The 20,372-nt window shown below is 45.1% G+C and overlaps 1 protein-coding gene across 1 annotated transcript in view; it reads right to left on the bottom strand.

The window, feature by feature from the left end:
• The window catches only part of LOC101041614 (serotransferrin), a 65,213-nt gene that overhangs the window by 39,731 nt on the left and 5,110 nt on the right, over window positions 1-20,372 (bottom strand). The window contains 12 exon segments of the mRNA XM_074405467.1: window positions 875-939; window positions 3,237-3,372; window positions 4,935-5,090; window positions 6,491-6,526; window positions 7,127-7,220; window positions 12,029-12,183; window positions 13,998-14,175; window positions 14,929-15,107; window positions 15,607-15,662; window positions 16,465-16,597; window positions 17,296-17,472; window positions 18,388-18,496. Coding sequence (XP_074261568.1) covers window positions 875-939; window positions 3,237-3,372; window positions 4,935-5,090; window positions 6,491-6,526; window positions 7,127-7,220; window positions 12,029-12,183; window positions 13,998-14,175; window positions 14,929-15,107; window positions 15,607-15,662; window positions 16,465-16,597; window positions 17,296-17,472; window positions 18,388-18,496 — 1,474 coding nt within the window.

Raw genomic sequence — 20,372 nt, 5'->3', positions numbered from 1 at the left:
ATGAATATATTGGTTGCCTAGTGACAGTTTTCTAACTCTGTCATTCCTTCCACATTCATTAGTTTTCCCTTTTTCACTTGTTTAATCGGTATTGCCTCATGCATTCTTATTTCTTTCAATGGGCTATTATCCCTTACTGCTACCATTACTTATTTTAATGCTCAAAATTCCCAGACTTGGCATCAGGAGAGCTTTCTAATTGGCTCTTATATGCTTTGAGTGTCCCATCACTGCTTGAGCACTTCAGCGTGGTGTTCTAGGCTCAGCATGTATTTTTCCTGCCCCAGTCCTGAAGTCAGCTGTTTTTCCAAGGAGTTCTCGTTCCTTTTAGCAAAGAAGAGTAACTTACAAGCCAATATGTTGGTGCTTACCCCTGCTGGTGTGCCACTGCCTCTAGGCCTTCTCAATGGACACAACCCAGAAATACAGAAAATAGCTATAAAAGGCATTACTGGGATGACTGACAACATTTAAATGTGTACTGTGGATGTGACCAGTATTAAATCCACATAATGTAAAATGTCCTGATCTTGGTAATTGTACTGTGGGTATGCAAGAGATTGTCTTATTCATAGGAAATAGGCACTGAAGTATTTAGGGGAAAGGAGCACAAGGCTTGCAGCAGCGGGAGGGAATGTGCATTGAGGAGGATTTAGGGCCATTGGGGCCCCATGATCCTGATCATTCAGTGCACTCAAGTGAACATGTCTCTCTCCACTGAGCAGATAGATAGAGAATCAGAGCTCTGGAATCTGACAGCATACATAATGCTTCCACAAAGGCATCCCTGAATACAAATGAATACCAGAGACCAGGATCTAGTGATCTGCCAGGATCTAGTGATCTGTAGGGACAGAGGAGCGTGAGCACGTACCCCCAGTGTTCTGTGTGACAGTCTGGTGTTTCACAAAGGCCACGTCTCCCTTCTCAACCAGACACCTGCAGAGGTCCAGACAGTGGGAGAGAAAAAAGAGGAGGTCAGAGTGACTTCTCTCTCATTCAGGGGACTACCTTATAGATCCAGGATGGCCGTCTGAAAACAGCAATTGTAACTTCCAACAGTAAGCAATGTAAGGAATAAAGAGAACAGAAACAAAACACTCTGAATTGATTGTAGTTATACAGTCTCAGTTCCACATACTAAATCTTAATTTTAGGTACAGCTTCTCTTAAAAATGACATCATTTCCTTGACATCAACAAGGATAGTAGGGAATTGATCTTCCAGTAAGGTGATGCCTCCCCCAGTATATGAATGAAAAACTCAGTTCCTTCAGATTCTTATACAAGGCAAATGTCTAGGCAACATTTGTGAGAAACTGATACTCTCACAAATTGCAATTTGTGCCATCCTTCATCCCTTTGAAAAAGAATTTTAACATTTATAGGCCATTTACTATGTTGTGGGGTTTTGGTTTTTGTTTTTGAGAAATGCAGAGAATATGGCAAAACTTGGCATAAGTGACTTGACTCTACTAACTCCCAGGCCGTATATCTCTGGGGTGTGGTACTGGGAGTTATAACACAACTCTGAGCTACAAACCCCCAAGAAGTTTCAGGGAAAAAAAAAAAAGTAATAAAATAAACTGTGGTTAATATGGTTCCAATTTTAATTTCGACTGTCTTCCAGTCCTTTGAAAAGACATACCACACAGATGATGAACTAGTATATACTTCAAAGTCTGCACAAGGTCCTCCTCGATGAGCCGAGTGGGTTGAGCTCTTGGACTATGGACCCAACCCTGCTCTCCATCTGCTTTAACCCCCTTGCTTCAAGGAAAAGAACCTGCGTTTTCATGCATCAGTTCAAGAGTTTTGGGGGTAGCTAGCTGAGAAGGCAGGATATCTATTGTGCCATGTATTGATTTAATTTTATTTTCTTTAGAGTTTGGAGTCTTTTTATCAATCTCGTACATTTGACTTCATAGCTAAGTTTTATAAGATATGTTTAGAAAAAGAAGCCTTGATACATGTTTAAGCATGTTTATACATGCATATTATTTGAACCTTTTCTCATGACCTATAATTCTCAAACATATGCTGTCACCAGAAAAAGATAAGGTATAAAAATGCAAGGGGGAACTCTTAAGTCCCCAAACCCTTCAATTTTTGTGAAAACAACACAGTCTACTTTGTGAAATTAGAAACTTGAGGAATGTGAATTGTACTTAATCTAACTTGCAAAGTGGCTCTAACTAGAAAATAGGATGACCTTTGTTTTCTACATCACTACTGGGAAGTTCAGTTATAATACCATCATCATTGTGCAGCTCATGGATTCCTGAATCACCGGGTAACAGAAGGCCTGGAGCAGAATGGGTATTTAAAAAGTAGGGGCAGACATGGTGGTTCATGCCTGTAATCCCAGCACTTTGGGAGGCCAAGATGGGAGGATTGCTTGAGCCCAGGAGTTTGAGACCAGCCTGGGCAACATGACAAAACCCTGTCTCTATAAAAAAAATACAAAAATTAGCTGAGTGTGGTGGTACATGCCTGTAATTCTAGCTCCTAGGGTGTCTGAGGTGGGAGGATCACTTGAGCTCAGCAGGTTGAGGTTGCAGTGAACCATAAAAGCACCATTGCACTGGAGCCTGGGCAACAGAGAGAGACCCTGTCTCAGAAAAACAAACGAAAACATAGCAAGGTGTCTCTATGAAAATGAATAGGCACTCCAAAAAGTACAGTTGCAGTTAGGAATTTAGAAATCATGCACTCTTCTGTATTTCCAGGCGAGTATTGTTCTAGATTATCCAGAGGTGAATGGAAAAGCTTGAACCAAACTCTTGATGCAGTGTTGATTCAACCACAGTAGGGTATCATCGCCAAGGCACTAGTGACACCTGGGGCTGGCTAATTCTTTGCTGTACCGTGCTATCCGTGCACTGTGGGATGTTTAGCGGCTTCTGTGCATTAGATGCCAGAAGCACCTCCTCCCCTGCCCCAACATTATCACAATCAAAAATATCTGCAGATATTGCCAAATGTCACCTGGGGTCATTCCCAGCTGAAAACTGCTAAACTGTACCAAACACAAGTCTCTGCTGTCTTTGACAGCCATGTAAGCATCCTGGGGGAGTCTGGCTGCCCCTCCCCATGTGGTTCTACATCTGGTTGTGAAATCTACTCTCTTAATACAGACAGAACTAACACTATAACAAGAATCTTACCTTAGTGCCCAAAAGAAATCTGGCCAAGGCTTGTGTGTTATTCTGTTTGTGTCAGGGTTAGAAGGCTCACCTGAAAGCTCCTGTGTAGCCATAGTATCCCTCTTTGCTGTTAGGTTCACACTTGTTTGGGCCAGTGCCCATACACAGCTTACAGAGACTGGAGTTTTTTGCAGACCCAGGAGCACAACCTTCACTGAAAAATTCATCTGCGCAAAGGACAAGAGGAAGTCAGCTTTTCCTGAGTCACTGCAAGCAGCTTTTACCTAACACACAACAGGGCTGCATGGCCCAGGACAAAAAGAACATATTCATTAATTCTGTGACCAGCCACCACCAAACCAGGACTTGCCAGGCTACAGGCTATTGAGATTGGGAAAAGGAGTTAATGACCATTACAATTGAGGGCAGAGGGGATTTATTTAGGCACAATGATGATGTCATCACTAAGCTAAAGAAAGAAGAAATGAAAAATGTCATGAAATGGGACAGAAAAAGGATCAAATCTGAAGGTCTTGCCTCCTGAGCTTGTGCCACCTGTTTTCAGATGTTCCTGTTCGTTCCCTGCCATTCATTACAAGAGCCTTTGCTACATCTCCAAGCTCAGGAAAGGGATGGGGAATTTTCTTTGCAGCTCAGCTGCTCTCCTGTGGCCATAAAAGTGCCGGGAGGTTCAGAAGAGCAGAGGTAGTGCCTTTATCAGTGGGATTCCTGAGTTTTCTGAATGTCACCCTGGCTGCACTTTTCTTCATGTCTAAGTGGTGTCACAAAGCACACTGGTACAGAGACATGCTCTCATCACCACTTCCCTTGACCCCACAGGGTTTTCTGGGTTAATAACCAGATTTAGAGGCCTTTCCTTTATTAGAGTTGCCCAAATTTGGAAGTGGCAGGGACAAAGTACTTAGGAAGCTAATGTAAATCAGAACCACTGGCAAATATCTGTCTGTGGGGGAACTTAGAAGTTTAAAGGGGTTAGAAATAAGCCCATGCCTGGTGATAGTCAGGGGACATAGAAAATGAGGTGATTTCTACTGCTTAGAAGGCTCCTAGGAGCTGGGCAGAGACTTGGTGAGATTGCCAACACCCTAAAGAGACCCGGGATCACCCATACTCACATACCCTACGAAACCTTGTGGCAGGGATTGCTACCTGTCTACCCAATATCTGTTTCTCCTTGTACTTTGTAACAAAAATCTGGTCTTAACCGAGATAGGAAAATTCCCAAATGAAAGATTGCATTTCTTTTTTACAGCTAGGTGTGGTGATGTACCTAAGTTCTGGACAATGAAAAGTTTGCTGAAATAACTGGTTAGACTTCCTAGAGAGCACCTTTAAAAAGCTGGCATAAACTCCCATTTGCGGTAATCCCTTGGTGATTGGGGCTGCCTGGATCATGGATGTGATGGCAATCATGGGATGGCCTTCAAGATGGAAGTCTCATGCTCAGAGTGTGAAGGAGCCTGGGTTTCTCATGACCATACCAGCTGTGCCCTGCTCACCTCTGGTCTTTCTCATGAGAGAGAAATGCGTATGGATTCATGCCATTATGTACAACCGAAATGAACCATCCCGACTCAGCAACCCAGTTCCAGCCCTCCCAGGCCTTGTTGCCATGTCTTTGAGGACAGCAAATTCTACTGTTCTTTTGCCAAATTCTACTTTTCTAGAGCCAGAGCCCACAGCACCTTATGCCACACTCCTCTTCCTAAGGCAGGACCCTGCTTTCTGCCACAGCCCTCACCAGCGCTCCTTCCCCATATTTGCTCACCAAATCTGCAGTGGTTGATCTTATTGTAGAGCAGGCCCATGGGGATATTCCAGCCAGCAGTTCTGTCAACTGCCGTGTGGCAGGACTTCTTGCCTTTCAAAGTGTCCCAGGTGAGGTCAGCAGCTGATTTCTTCACCACTGCTACAGCAAGATACCCTACAAGAAAGACACCATGAAAGGATTTATTAAAACCTCTGGGGCCTCCAGAGTGTCTGCGTCCAATCAAAGCCAGCATTTCCCTAGAGAAACAAAGACATCATGAATCAGTCATTGTGTCTTGAGAGGATCTTCCCAGTAACTGACTGAGGGGGAGTACAAGGTACTCTGTCAGGAAGAGATTAATCTGAAGTTTAAAAACAAAATATTGTGAAAACATCATAATTAGCTCAATGGCTGGGTGTATAACCTTTCCCTAAATGCATAAAGTCACTGAAGTTGTAAGCCAGCAATTCACCCTCCAGACGACAGGACACCCTCTGTATCTTGTCAGACGAATGGATACTGAAACAGCTAATGTAACCACAAACTTTCATAAATTAACATGTACTGAGATATAGTTGTAAAAGATCAATAAGCAAAAGAGAAAAATGGGGCCAGACATTTTCTGATGAGGAGAATATAGTTTTATACCAAAACAAATATGCAAAATGGAAAATTTCAGTATCAAGTCAGCTGCCATTTTCAGCAGCAAATATATCCTGGTCCTTAAAACGGGAAATAAAACATCAACCTAGGATTTCAGTTTGCCAGTTTAATTAATTCTGATGACAGTTTCTAACAGAAAACAAAATCCTTATTATCCATAGAATAAGAATGGCTTTTTCTATGCTTACCGAAGGGCTTAGTTCCCCAAGTGATGGGGAGAGGCTGGGAGACGGTAATCCATGGCAGTGACAAGGACAGACTTGCACAGTAATGGCTGTCTGGAATGTGACCTGCAGGGGCCTGAGCACAGAGGCCCAGTGCTCACCTTGGTGTAAGACTTCCTGACTTGCTTCTGCTCCATTTCTTCAGATGTACCCTTAGCCAGAGCCCTGGGCGAGAACCAGGTTGACCTGGGTTCCTGGACCCAGCCCTGGCTAGGATGTCAGATAATTTTATGTTCCTAGATACCTGCCTGTGTGAGGCTCTGTACCTAACCCCGTAAGGAACAAATAAGCAAAGTTTCTTGGTTGGTGTTCACTCTTATCTGAAAATGTGCAGGCCTCATGTCATGTAAGGTGAGGAGCAGTGGGAAATATCTGGATTTCCCTCCTAGATGCCTAATCCTAGATGATCTGCCTGTAAACTCTCTGAGCTATAGGGTCCACTTGTGTATCCTTAGAGGATACCAAAACCTACCTTATGGCATTAAATGAAACATCCTGTGTGCAAGTCATGGGAAATGTAAAGGAATAACCATCATTATCAATTACTATCCTTCTGTGATTCTCTTGCATTCTAAAAATTGGTCTCTTACAGTGCCTTATATACTTGAACTTTAAATCAATCTAACCAATTCCCCAAAACAATGGGAATTTACCTTTTAACTCCAGAGATTACCAATCCTAACTCACCTTCCTCTGCTTTTTGCTCACAATCAGCGCCCTTTGCTGGAGAAAAAAAAAAAAAAATGAAGAAGGCATTAAACCCTTATTTATAGATTGGGAAATCATGACTTTTTATGCTGCAGCTAAGAATAAAGAAAGTCAGAGAAAACTATCTATACATGTCACCAATTCCCAACAAGTCCAGGCTCTCTGGATCATGCAAGTCCATTTCACCTCTTGGCCTCTACTATTTATCCACAAACTGTGCATGTCAAGTTTCCTGCTCTGTCTGCACTGAGTCCACAGAGGAGTGCGGGCCAACTATATTTAAATCCCTGCAACAGGGCAGTGGGACAGTGTGAGTTTTGGAACCTGGAAGACTGCCAGAAATCACAGCTGTCCTTTGCAATGGGATCATCTTTAGTGAGGACTTCCCAGTGCAGAACTTTCATTTCCCATTTCTGGAATGTACTATAACTCCCAATCTTCATGATGACTGTGGGGATTTGAGATGAAGGAGCCCAGAGAGCCTGCAAAGTGGAAGGAGCTCAGAAAGGGAAAGCTTTATGGCAGCTGCTGTGTGAATCAGGCTGTGATGTTTCCATCTCCTCTCTCCATGTCCCAGAGGGAAGAAAACCCAGAGAGGTGCTCCCCACCACTTACTATTGTAGTTTTCTGCTAAGACAGGCACCAGACCACACTTGCCCGCTATGTAGACAAACCCTCCATCCAAACTCATGGCATCAGCTTCTCCATTCTGCAAAGACACAGCAGATCACAGCAGATGAAAAGAGGCTGTTTCCTGTGCCACTCACCTTTCCAGCTGTTTCCTTGAAGCAGCCTTCCAAGCACATGAATGCCAGGGAGACAGCAGGTGCTGATACTGAACCCCCAAAGGATCAGTCCAGCACAGTCAGCATGGAAAGTCAAATGTACTCTCATTTTCACCCACTGATCAGTTTATTTTCATGAACTCATCAACTCTAGGTGCCTAGTTCAAGAGCAAAGACCCACATCCAGTCCTCTTGCCTTCTTGCTGACACCAAGAATTCTCATGTGCAGATGGATGAGTGGTGCCAGGAACTCATGGCTGTCTGTGGAACACAGCACCTTCTGAGGAGGGCTCTAGCCTCTAATGTCAGCCTCCTTGGCTGAGTGTATTTCTGTGTTTGGTGCATACATGTTTATGAATGAGTCAGATATTTTCAAGTGATCTAAATCTCAGCTCTGATAAGCCCCAAATTTCAGAGATGCTTAGATTCAACAAGGTTTGTAAGATTTCCCTTTGGCCTGGCAATATACTTCCTAGTAATAAACCATAAAAGAACAATCAGATGGTGGGCAACTATTTGGACAAAATGTGTTAGTAGGCAAAAATAACAGGTGCGATTTATAATAGCAAAAAGAAAATTAAATGCTCAATGACAGAGAAATAGCTAAATAAATTGAAGCACATCCATGCTATGGAATAGATATCAACATTAAAATATCATCTTTTTTTCTTTAAAACATAGTATGGCTATTATTTATTTCTCCCAATTCATGCAATATAATTACACATCAGCAAATATTATCTTCAATCATGATTTGATTCATCGGCATTTGAAACTTACATAACTTCACATCAACAGCCTTGCATTTTTTAATACTGTAAGTTTAAAAGCACCCACCAACAGCAACTTTATATATTTTCAATACCTCCCTCTACACATCCAGACTTTAAAACATTACTGAACATATAGGTCATGTTAGAAACTTGAGGTTTTAAAAATCTGCTTTCTCAACTTGATTCAGAAAACTCCTTATACTGATCATACAGTCACAGGTGGTAAAGGTAATTGTAGGAGGGGAAAAGGAAAAAAGAGACAGACACAAGTTTGCTGTCCTACTCTTAGAATTCCTGTCCGTGGAAAATGGTGATGTCTTAAGAAGTAATAGTCTAGGTTGAATATGAGGAATGGAGCTTGCCTCACAGCTTGAAACATGCATTTCAAATAATTTCCTATTTGATTTGAGCTCACTGTAGCAAACTGATGCCAAAAGAGAAAAATCATTTCTTCCACACATTCACTTGGTGTCTGCCTGGTCAAGTGTTTTAAGCTCTTCATGTTTTAGCTTGAAGGCATCTGTCACCAGACCAGTTTCAGGGTCCATGGGTCAGAGTGCAAACAAATTTTTAATGGATTTTCGAACTTTATCAGACATGCTCAAATAGCAGCTTCAGAAAGTTCTTTAAGTAGACTAGTCCCCTTTTATCCTCAAGGGGTACGTTCCAAGACCCCCAGTCTTGGAATCTGAAACCCTATACAATGTTTCTTTCCTATACATACAAACCTATGATAAAGTTTATAAATTAGGCACAGTAAGAGATTAACAACAATAAAACAACAATTATACTGTAATAAAAGTTATATTAATGTGCTTATTCTCTCTTTCTCTCCTCTTTCTCTTCACTCTCTCTTCTCTCTCTCTCTCTCTCTCTCAAAATATCTTAACATTTCTGGACCACGATTGAAAGTAGGTAAAACCAAGAAAGTGAAACCTCAGATAAAGGGAGACTACAACACTTTGTCTTCTGTTTCACAGCTGTTAGCTCCTCCCAAGTTCCAGTACTATGCTCTTTCAACTTAGTTCTGTTAGTTCCTTTTGATTGGCACAACAAATCTAATGACAGAGGAATGATTAACTGCAAATGCACAAACGTCATGTTACTGGGAGATTCTTCAGCGTTGGCTCTACTTTCCCGAGGGAAACATAGTCTCCTGCCTGTAGTTTTACAAGGTCCTTTTTATGATCAATCATCTGCAAACAACCATCAAACTCTTCAGTATCTCTAGGATGTAACCACTTCTGTCCATTTCCATCTTCAAAGAAACTTTTGTTTCTGCTTCATTTCTGTAGCATCCCATTGTCACATGTTGGCCATTGGTAAGAATTCTACCTCTGGGATGTGGTTTTTCAGTATTAAAATATCCACCTTCCTCCCAGTTCTCTAATTTCATTTCACAGCAAACTAATGGGACTCCTACTTGGGCCACTATTGTAATCCACACGTCTGTAGATTCAGTGAGTCTGTATCCCTGACCACAATAGAAACAGATATTCATGAACTCACTGCATGTTGCAAAAAGTGGAGCACTTTTGTACAATAAAAGCTGAGTATTTCCACCTAGCAAGCTTCGCAATTTCCAGAAAACAAAATTGTCACACGATGCAGTACTATGCTCTTCTGAAATGTGTTCCATTTTATAATTACAGGTTAGAATAAACAGATTATGTTGAAGACCACTCATTTCATACACTTTATCCATGACATTTTGGTAGATCTGATCCATGATTTCCAGAATAGCTGCCATCAGTGTTGGTTTCAGTCTGGAAGTAGTCCCTTTGCTTCCGGTTTTTATTTTTTATTAATTTGGTGTCTTACTATGTTTCCCAGGCTGGACTCAAACTCCTGGGCTCAAGCAATCCTCCTGCCTCAGCCTCCTGAGTAGCTGGTACTACAGCCGCATGCCACAGTGCCAAGCCCATTTTTTTCTTTTAAAGACTGATCCACAAAAGTCTGGGGTGAAGAGGAGCCGAACAGGCATCCATGAGAAAAACAAAGATGCTCAACCCTTAATTCTAGAACATGGAGCAGAGATAAATATCCAGTGTAGGCATCTTCCACTTCCAGTTTGGGAATCCTTTCCACCATCCCACTTATACCAGTAATGATGTGTCTATGCGAGATGATGACTCTCTTTGGAAGTCCTGTGTCTCTGCTCATGAACATGATTAATGCCATGACTGAGGGCACTAGTTGCTTTGGTATCTGTTTTCCACGCGCACCTCTGCTTTCTATTGCAGCCATGGTGTCCACGATAACAGCCTTGGGAAACTAGGATAAGTCAGTGGCTTCCCATTGACAGTGAAGCTGTGCCACAGGTGTGGGACCAAATAAACTACATCCTTCAACTTTGTTTCCAGTAATTCTTTACTAGAAATGATATTGATTACTTCTGTTTCATATAATCCTTGAACCCTGGACCTTCTGAAGTAGCATAGGATTTTATGAACTAAATGTCATGCATAGAACACACAGCAACGTGCAGCAATCATCCACTTGGCCATGATCTCACAGAACATGGCAATATTGGTCTTTGATTTCTGCCCAACATCTGTCAGCTGTATCCAGGATTAAAAGCTCAAACGATGACATCATAGAAGAGCAAATCATGATGTCCAAGAATAACTTTTTAAAAAATGTTTCCATTTGGTCGTACTTCATCTTCTTCATTTAAGATTTCACATGTTCCCAAGAGTCTTTCGTTCTTACTTTTTCTTACATACGTGAAAACTTTATCTATTGTATCACATCCAGAGGATAATATTGAAGCCCAGGCACTCAAACTGTTAACAGATTTGTATAGACTCAGGTTTTGAATTTGTAGGCTTTGCTTTAACTTAGTGTGGTCTTGTCTTCACTCAGACAAGAAATTAAATAGAAGGTAGATTAAAATAGTATAGAGTGATATTTATAAATTGTATGAAATGTAAAGAATGAGGTTGATGGTCCCTTTTGGCTTCCTGGTAGATAGTATTGCAGATTCATGGTTATTCATAAGTGCTCAAAAAGTAGAATTAACATATTTCAGCAAAAATCAGTTGACAACGGCAGGAGTGCCTTTATAATATACATCTTTGTTCCAGTATATTTACTGATTTATTGTAAAGGTTCCAACTCAAGAATGGAAGAGACACAGAGGGCAAGAAATGTGGGGCGGATGAAGAGGGGGGCTTGGCACTTCGTGTTCTCTTTAGGCAAACCACCCTCCCCCGTCTCAATGTGCGCACCAATACAGACGCTCCAGATCAGGTTTTACGAGAATGATTTATGATATGGGAAAAGCTTACTAGATACCATGAGGTGAGGAAAAGGTGGCAAGTAACCTACATGAAATGCTCCCAATGAGAGAATTTTCTCTGAATTACATGGGATTAAAAGTACTCTTATTTCTTCTTTATATCATTCAGGATTTTAAAAATTCTCTATAAGCCAACATGGAATACTCTTTTTAAAAAAATTTTAGAGATAAGGTCCTGCTGTGTTGCCAGCCTTGAACTCTTGGCCTCAAGCAGTCTTCCTGCCTCAGCCTCCTAAGTAGCTGGGACTACAGGTACATGCCATCATGCCCTGCTAGGATACTCTTTTGATGAGCAAAACAAATTTGTACCTGCTTGGATCTTACCAGGTAGTCAGGATCTTACCACAGTGATCGTGGCACACCACTGGTCTCGGGACACCCACACCACAGTCCAGTCTCCCTAAGCAGGCACTGCTCAGCCTGCACCCCCCCCCCCCCAGACACTCATACGAGGAGGAAACGGAGCCCTGTGGGCATCCTTCAGATCCACCAGCTCAAAGATTCTGAACTTCCTGTGGGGCTGTGCTCACATAATCAGGGCAAGTTTCCTGGGAGCCAGGTTTTTGCATCATTCTCAGGAACAGCCGCTGGCTCGGCCTTGGGGGCCAGCAGGCAGCAGTGGCAGGGACACTGCCCTAGGAAGGCTGGAGTGACATACCATGATCTTGGCGATGCAGTCTTCGGTGGTCTCTGCAGATTCACATTCTATTTTCCCTACACTGTTAACACTCCACTCGTCACACTTGAGCCTTTCATGGTGGCTCACCGCACACCACTTCACAGCCTTGCATTCACCCTCAGGGGCTTCTGGGCCTATGGCATTGAAAAAAAAAAAAAAAAGGCAGATAAAAAGCGTCCCTAACTGTTGCCTGGTGTTTATCAGCACTACTCACTGTCTTCATGCAAATGCCGGGATTTGCTAGCAATAAACAGACTCCATTCAAGGAATTAATCACCTTAGAAAGCAAACTCAATGCACAGTCTCTTGGTTGACTTCTCATTTAGATTTAGCTTTTTACTTCTTCTGAAAAGCCAACTTTCTAACCTCTGGGTACTATATGACCTCTGGCTGTTTTTTCCTTCTTTTTCAGATAGCACTTGACTACCAGAGGTGTTACTATTTATACGTTCATTGTTTATTGACAGTTTTCCTGCAGGGGAACATAAGCTCCAACAGAGAAAGGGCCCTGCCTGTCTTATTCACCAGGGCAACGTCAGGCTTAGGGCAGTGCTAGCACATGGTCAGCATAACAAATGTCTGATGAATAAAGGTACATCTGCTCAAGTTTCAGACTGAGCTCAAGGGTCACTTCCTCAGGGAAGCCTTGCCTTAACCACAAGTCCAGGGCCCGTTTTTCTTTGTTCTCCACTCTCTTAGGGCCATGGTATTTTGTTGTCATATTTCCCCCAACTCCCCCTTTTTTTTAAGACACAGAGACTCGCTCTGTTGCCAGGCTGCAGTGCAGTGGCACGATCTCGGCTCACCGCAACCTCCACCGCCCAGGTTCAAGCAATTCTCTTGCCTCAGCCTCCCGAGTAGCGAGGACTATAGGCACACACCACCATGCCCAGCTGATTTTTGTATTTTTAGTAGACACACGGTTTCTCCATATTGGTCAGGATGGCCTCTTGACCTAGTGGCTCATGGACCACCCGCCTTGGCCTCCCAATGAGCCACTGCACCAGGCCTACTATATTTTTCCTTTTTTTTTTTTTTTGAGATGGAGTCTTACTCTGTCACCCAGGCTGGAGTGAAATGGCATAATCTCATCTCACTGCAACCTCTGCCTCCAGGGTTCAAGCCGTTCTCCTGCCTCAGCCTCCTGAGTAACTGGGATTACAGGTGCATACCACCACGCCTGGCTCATTTTTGTATTTTTAGTAGAGATGGGGTTTCACTGTGTTGGTCAGGCTGGTTTCAAACTCCTAACCTCGTGATCTGCCCACCTTGGCCTTCCAAAGTGCTGGGATTACAGGTATGAGCCACCGTGCCTGGCTATTTTTCCTTTTAAGTGTATCTCTCATTTTGTAATTCATAATTCAATAGTGTGACTATTGATTAAACATTTATCTTCTCTGCAGTTTGAAATTTCCAGGACAATAGAATCAAATATGTATTTGTCATGCCATCCTGTGTCCAGCACCTAGCAGAGCATATGGCTAGATGGTAAATGTCTGCTGAATAAATGAATGGTCAAACAAAACCACAGAAACCCAATGAAACTCAGGACTGGGATGAACATCTCTCAGAGCTCCTCTTCATTATGGCACATGTTGACTCGCTAGAGATGTGCAATACATAGCAATTTCGTTTGATTTCACTTACTCTGTGATAAGCTAATTGGCTTCACAAAGTAGGTAAGGCGTCCTGATCGATGCAAAGGAAATATTGGAACAACCCCAAGTCATTTTAAATGTGGATTTCCTTTAAAGCCCTTGGTGACGTCCAGGCCATCTCATAATGACTAATGCCATTCAGCATCAGTCTAACACTGGTCTCACAGACAGGTCAGAAAAAGGAGCATCAGGAGAGGTGTGCAGGTCCCTGAAGAGACTCACTCACTGGCCCCTGTGCTCACCAGTTTTCCCAAGCACCTGTGGTCACCTAGTGCCTCCCAGGTACTCACATATGCCTTCCCGTAGATTCCGGATGGCAGTGACATACTCATAGCCCAGGTACATCTTGGCGTCCATCCTGGGGGGGACTTTTAAAAACCCGTAGGCAGAGTCCTTAAACAGCAGGTCCTTCCCAAGAGGAGAGCTGAACAGTTGGAATTCTTTTGATTTGTCTTTGCCAAAATGTTCCTGTTCATAGAAAAACAGAATAGTGGATGGCAACAGGGAAGAAAGGAGGCTGAGACATGGGACTGAAGAGAAAACAAATCTCTCCAGGAAACAAAATGGAAAAGTTCAAGATGCCAGGAGAGAGGGCAGTCGGACCTGCTCCTGCTCACCTAGCACCTCCTCTGCCCATAGCCCTCGTGGGACCACGATTTCCTTGAACCTGCTTCTGTGCCTGTCTCCCGGAATAGATATCAGTGACAACAAGAAACGTGGCTAATCCAGAGGCTGCCCTGTGTGGTTGCCAATCAATCAGACTCTCAGTGGACAGATGGGAGGGCTGGGCAAGAAGCAGCTGGCTGAGCCCAAATCACACAGCTCTCGGGAGGTAAAGCCGCTGTGCGAGCAGTCCCCTCACAGCCAGGCCGAGGGACATGCGGAGAGAGACCATTTTCTTCTGGAAGGGTCATGGAAAGCCTCCTTAGGGAGGGGTTTAGCTTTGGGCCTCGAAGGTCTGGTTTAGGTAGAAAGGAATGGAACAGAGCAATACAGATGTCACCAGCCAGAAAGGCAACAACAGCAGACCCTGGCACCACAGCTGACTCCCCGCTGCTCTGCGAGGAATCCCAGCTTTTAGAGATGTTAATGGCATGTGGCAGGGCTCCCACTGTATCCTGAACACACAGACTTCCGGGGTGACAAGATGGCCAGGAGGAAAATCCCCCAAATCCAAGCAGGGAGCGCTAAGCCTGAGGGGGGGATGGCGGGCGGGGATACCTGGGCCTGGTTGAGAAGCTCCCAGATCAAGTCCTCCTTGCCGCCCACACTTCGGGCCACGACGGTGTGAGAAGGGACCCGGGCCAAGTGGCAGTCCTTGTATTCATCTACCGGCTTCCGGGTGTTGTCCAGGCAAAGCAGCTCATACTCATCCCTATCAGCCTTGTTTGCCAAGTTCTCTGGGGAGGGAAAGCCCAGGTGAGCCAACTACAGGAGACCCATGGGCTGTGGTGCCCACCCTTGAAAATTCCATTGATCATAGAAAGTGTGAGCCAAAAGGCCTGGAGTGACCACCGAAGGCCAGGGAACATGCAGGAGAATGAACTGCTCCAGACCCTACAGCCAGGTAAAGGCTTCTGATGGTCATACAGCAGGTGACTGCCCCATCCCACCACAAGCCTGACCTTAGCAGGACCAGCCCCCAGTCCTTGGTTATGGCAACCCAGACTGCCTACCCCAGAGGCAGAGGCACTGTGTGAAGAGGTTGAATGATGGAAAGAGGCCCAGGAATCCAGATGGGGACTCCATAGGTACCTACTCCGCACAGGTGGAAACCCAGGCAGTGATAAAGGAGAAACACAGTACGTTCATACCCAACTACTAAGCATGAAATACGGAGCACGGAAAAAGAACACCCACTACTTGGAGGGGCCTGCTGGCTTCTTCTCACATACTTACCAAATATAGTCGAGTGCTTGACAAAGGCCACATCCCCAGCACCATCCTTCAGACACCTGTGTCAAAGAAACTCCTTAGCAGGGCTCCTGCAGGGCAAGCCCTTCTGCTGCACCTGGAGGGTCCGATCACACTGTCCGGTGCTTACACAAGAACAGAGCCTGGGGAAGGCCTCTGTGCAGCCCCGTAGCTGAGGCAGTGCCATGCTGTGCAGAGACTTCCAGGGCAGCACTGAGATGGGGGAATGAGCTCACACGAGATGAGAAACCCTCATAACCCAAAGAAGGAAAATGCAACTGAAGATACTTTCATGTAGAAAAAGAGATTTTAAACTTCTGAAATAGAAGACAATGGCATAGTGTCTCCTAAGGATGAAAATTGCCCTTGGCTGGCTGTAAAACTTCGGGATATAATCAGAGTAAAAAGAGACAGCAAGAAACCAGCTTCCCAGATCGAGACAGTGATGGGGGCAGGAGAGTTGCAGTGTGCTGAGCAGGTAACACTGCTGGGATTGACGGAAGAGGGCCAGTCCCTGGAGAGTGGGCCCAGACTAGGGGCATGATTGTCCTTTCAGGCTCTGCCCGATCAAGTGAGAGGAGACACTGACCAGGCTTGAGGGCTCTGGGGAGAAAGGAAGGGTCCCCAGGAAAGGGCCTGCTCTGCTGGTCAGGGTCAGATGAAAGGGAACATGGACTGGCCTGGCCTAGGAGTCCCAAGTTGTGCTTCTGACTCACTGGGAGGGGATTAGGCCACTTGATGCCCCTGTGGCAGGCAGGACTCCTGCTGTGGGCCAGCAAAGGACGTTCACCCTGAGGATGTTTGGCACTTTGGCCACCATGGAGAAACAGATGTCTCACTCACTTGAAGGCTCCTGAGTAGCCGAAGTATTGTTGAAGGGTGGAGCAGCCACACCCTGGACACAGTTGACACAGCTGGGGGAAGGCCGTCCCATCCGCACAGGGGACACAGCTGCCCGAGAAGAAACTGGCCACTGCTACTCAGCACAGAAAAATGGACCACAGAGCATGAGTGAGGCTGGCCACAGCCGATGGCACCACCCAGCCCAGGCCCATCAGGGAACAGAGAGAGACTCAAACCAAACCAGCACATGCAGCCCCAGCTTGCCCTTAGGCTAACTCATCAAGATCAAGGACTTCCAGTAGGAACAAGTTGACCTCTGTCTTGCCACCATCCATCCGAGGAAACAGGCCTATGCTTCCCACTAACCAAGGCCTCTCTCGAGTCTTTCTCAGCGTACCTTCTCCCTGCTTTGTCGGAGGCTGGAAGAGCTCAGAGACAGGTCCCCACTGGGATCCATGCCCCAGACATGGGAGAACTGCCTAGACAGGTACAGGCCTCCAGAAAAACCTCCAGGAAAGAAATCCAGAACAGTGGACAAAAGGGCCACCATCATCTAGACTGAAACCCTCCGCCAAGCCTTGCGCCGTCTCCTCACTCAACAGAAGGACTCTGCTGGGCTGTTGGGAGCTCAGAGCAGAAAAAGCTCAGCTCCACCTCCCAAGCGCTGCTGGTGCAGCAGACCCGCCAGTTTAAAGTCAGTTAACCTCTTTTCCCCATCTGAGTTCATCCCACATGTCTGCTGATGGCGATTGCCGTGACCCCCATGTGGCCTGTGTGGGCATCTGGAGCAGAGGCACCTGCTCGAGGACACCTAGCCTCCTGCCAGCTTACCTTTCTCAAGAGGCTTACGTGGCTCAGGCAAGTCACAGTAAAGTGTGCCTATGGGGATGTTCCACCCGGCAGACCTGCCCAGGCCCGTGTGGCAGGACTTCTTGCCTCGGAGCTGGTTCAGCTGGAAGCCGCTATCCTTCTTCACCACAGCAACAGCATAATAGAAAGTCTGTGGATCTGCAGAGGGGCAGTGTGAGTGGAAGGCCCTCAGCCTGGTGCAGGGAACCGTGGCGCATCACCACCGGACTCTTGAGAAGGGAGGGGAGCATAGCGGCCGTGCTTTTCCTGGACTGGGCAATAAGGAGGGAGGAATCTGGAAAAGCTTCCTAGGCTTGCAGGGGAGAGAGATCATTAAAGGTATATTTGTAATGTTACCCCTCCAGGCAAACAGTGGCAAGAAGGCCACACACACACGTGTCCTGAAGGCTTTGCCTCCCCTGGCCCTGCAGCGTGTCTTCCTACACCTGCCAGCTCCAGCCCACCAGGAAACTGGAGCTGTGGCAACAGAGGCCCATCAGAGTATTTCCTGTCCCCTGGCGCAGGCCCAGGGACAGTCGGGTTGAACTCAGAAGACTTGCAGGGCTGCTGGCATCTGAGTGTGTGCTCCAGAGTGACCTCTCCTGTATGTGGTACCTATGGCTCCAGAGGCCTCCAGAAACCCTAGACATATCACTAGACATATCACTAGACATATCAGTAGACATATCACTAGACTTATCAGTAGACAGATCACTAGACAGATCAGTAGACAGATCACTGGACATATCACTAGACATATCAGTAGACATATCAGTGGACATATCACTAGACATATCAGTAGCCTTCAGGTCAAGCTGCAAACAGCCTGCTGTGTTTCTCCAATGAGCATATTCCTGGCCCAGGGATCAGCGTTAGGAGCACCAGGTATCAGCCAGCCCAAAGCCCACAGAAGTCTTGATGTGTGCTGTGGTGGCTGACGGGGCCCTCATTCCCTACTCACTCTCCAAAGATGAATGTTCATTAGTATCTAATATCCAATACCTGCCTGTAAAACACAAGACGCAGCATAGAGAATAAGGACAACTCCTTCCTGGGTTCCCAGGGAGAACTTACCCTCTTTTGACCCGTAGAACTCTGCCACCACAGGCTTCAGGTTATTAGGAGCCAGGGCAGCCTCGTACACCAAACCTGCATCCAGCGTCACTGCGTCTGCTTCATTTGCCTGAAAGAGAACAGACCAGACCTGGATGACGCTGTGGCTTCCAAAGAAGGTCCAACGCAACCCACACAAGGAGAGAATGGCTACCAGGACTCCATGGGCCCAGGGTCAGAAGAACCTTAACTTGACCAGACCATGCATAGCCCAGTTGGCTTTAGTTGACTCTGTCTCCTCAAAAGGGCACTTAGCCACCAAATTCCTATTCCTTCTGCATAGAGGGAGGGATAGACTGTGTTTCTCTTTTCCCTGGTGAGGTTCCCAGCTCCTGGCCAAAAATCCTACGTGACTTTACCATAGGCAGTTACCAAGGCTTGACCCGGGAGGCTCCGTGGGAGAAAGCCGCCCTCACCACCCCAGACTCAGAGTGCAGCCAGTGCAGCACAGTCTCTGGAGGGGACTGCTGTCAGGACGCAGCTCGCTTGGGGTGGCCACGCTCTTCTTAGACCTGTTTTCATTCCTAGCCCACGACCTTTGCTCAGAGACCTCTTTATTTTGAGACTTCCTTTGAGGTCTTCCTCAGGTGCTTCTGTGGAGATTTTTTTTCTAGGGGAAGATGTAAACCTTGAAAACATTCATCTTCACTCTGCCTTGGTACCCAGTGCTCTTCCTTCCTGTCTGGGGAATCCACAAAAATGCAGGACCCGTTTTCTGAGGGATTGGGCACTTTCTCTGGGTTTAGCTTCTTGGTGATACTATGTACTGAATGATCAAAAGCTTGATTATTACTTCTATTTTTGCTCTCGTCTCTGGTAACATTGTCTGCTCCAACACGTGGCAGCTCACCTCTCTTTCTATCTCAGCTCCATTTTACAAGTGAGAAGTCTGAGGCACAGAAAGCTTGAGTCACTTCCCCAGGCCACATAGCTAGTAAGTGATGGAGCTGGGATTTGATCCAGACAGTCCGGGTTTATTTCTTATCATTATACAGTTACTTCAGGTTATGTTTCTTTTTGACTTTGTGCTTCTGTAAACCCTCATCTTTAAATCAACAGGTCCCTTGAAATATTACAGCTTCCTTCATACTAGATCTATAATTTATTTTCTTTTTATGTAAATCTTTAAAGTGAGCCAAACCATCTTTTATTTAGACAGTTAAAAGCATAATTTTACTCCTTTTTTGCTTTAGATGTCTTTAGTCAAAATAATTTTTCCAGAAGCCGTTGCCAGTTCTCTATGAAGGTTTCTTATTGATCAAATTACAAAGCATGCCAGGAGCTCACGCCTGGTAATTCCAGCACTTTGGGAAGCTGAGGAAGGCAGATCACTTGAGGTTAGCAGTTCAAGACCAGCCTAGCCAACATGGTGAAACCCCATCTCTACCAAAACAAATAAACAAAAATTAGCCAGAGGTGGTGGCGCATGCCTGTACTTGTGAGGCTGAGGCAGGAGAATCAGTTGAACTTGGGAGGCAGAGGTTGCAGTGAGCCGAGATTGCACAACTGCACTCTAGCCTGGGTGGCAACATGACACTCCATCTTAAAAACAAAGTGAAACAAATTATAAAGCAAAAACTATAACTGACTGAGTTTTGTCGTGTTACTGGCAAGTAATAAGACAATAGTATTTCTAAATGAAGTAAAATATGTTGTAAGCCAAACTAGATCTTTGTTTAGCTGATTTTTAAAAAAAATGGTTAAGGTTGTTTTTGTTGTTTTATTACAATAAGATATACATAACACAGAATTTGCCGTTGTAGCCATTTTCAACTGTACACTTCAGTGGCATTAAGTGCATGCATTCATACTGTTGTATAACCATCACCTCATCCATCTCCAGAAACTGAAACTCCGTACCCATTAAACAATCACCTCCTATTTCTCCCCTACCCCAGCCCCTGGTAGTCATTATGCTACTTTCTGTTTCTATAAATTCGACTATT

Source organism: Saimiri boliviensis, chromosome 9 (genome assembly GCF_048565385.1).
Source record: "Saimiri boliviensis isolate mSaiBol1 chromosome 9, mSaiBol1.pri, whole genome shotgun sequence".
NCBI lineage: Eukaryota > Metazoa > Chordata > Mammalia > Primates > Cebidae > Saimiri > Saimiri boliviensis.
The sequence above is the reverse complement of the archived record's forward strand: the minus strand, read 5'-3'. Positions and strand labels throughout refer to the sequence as shown.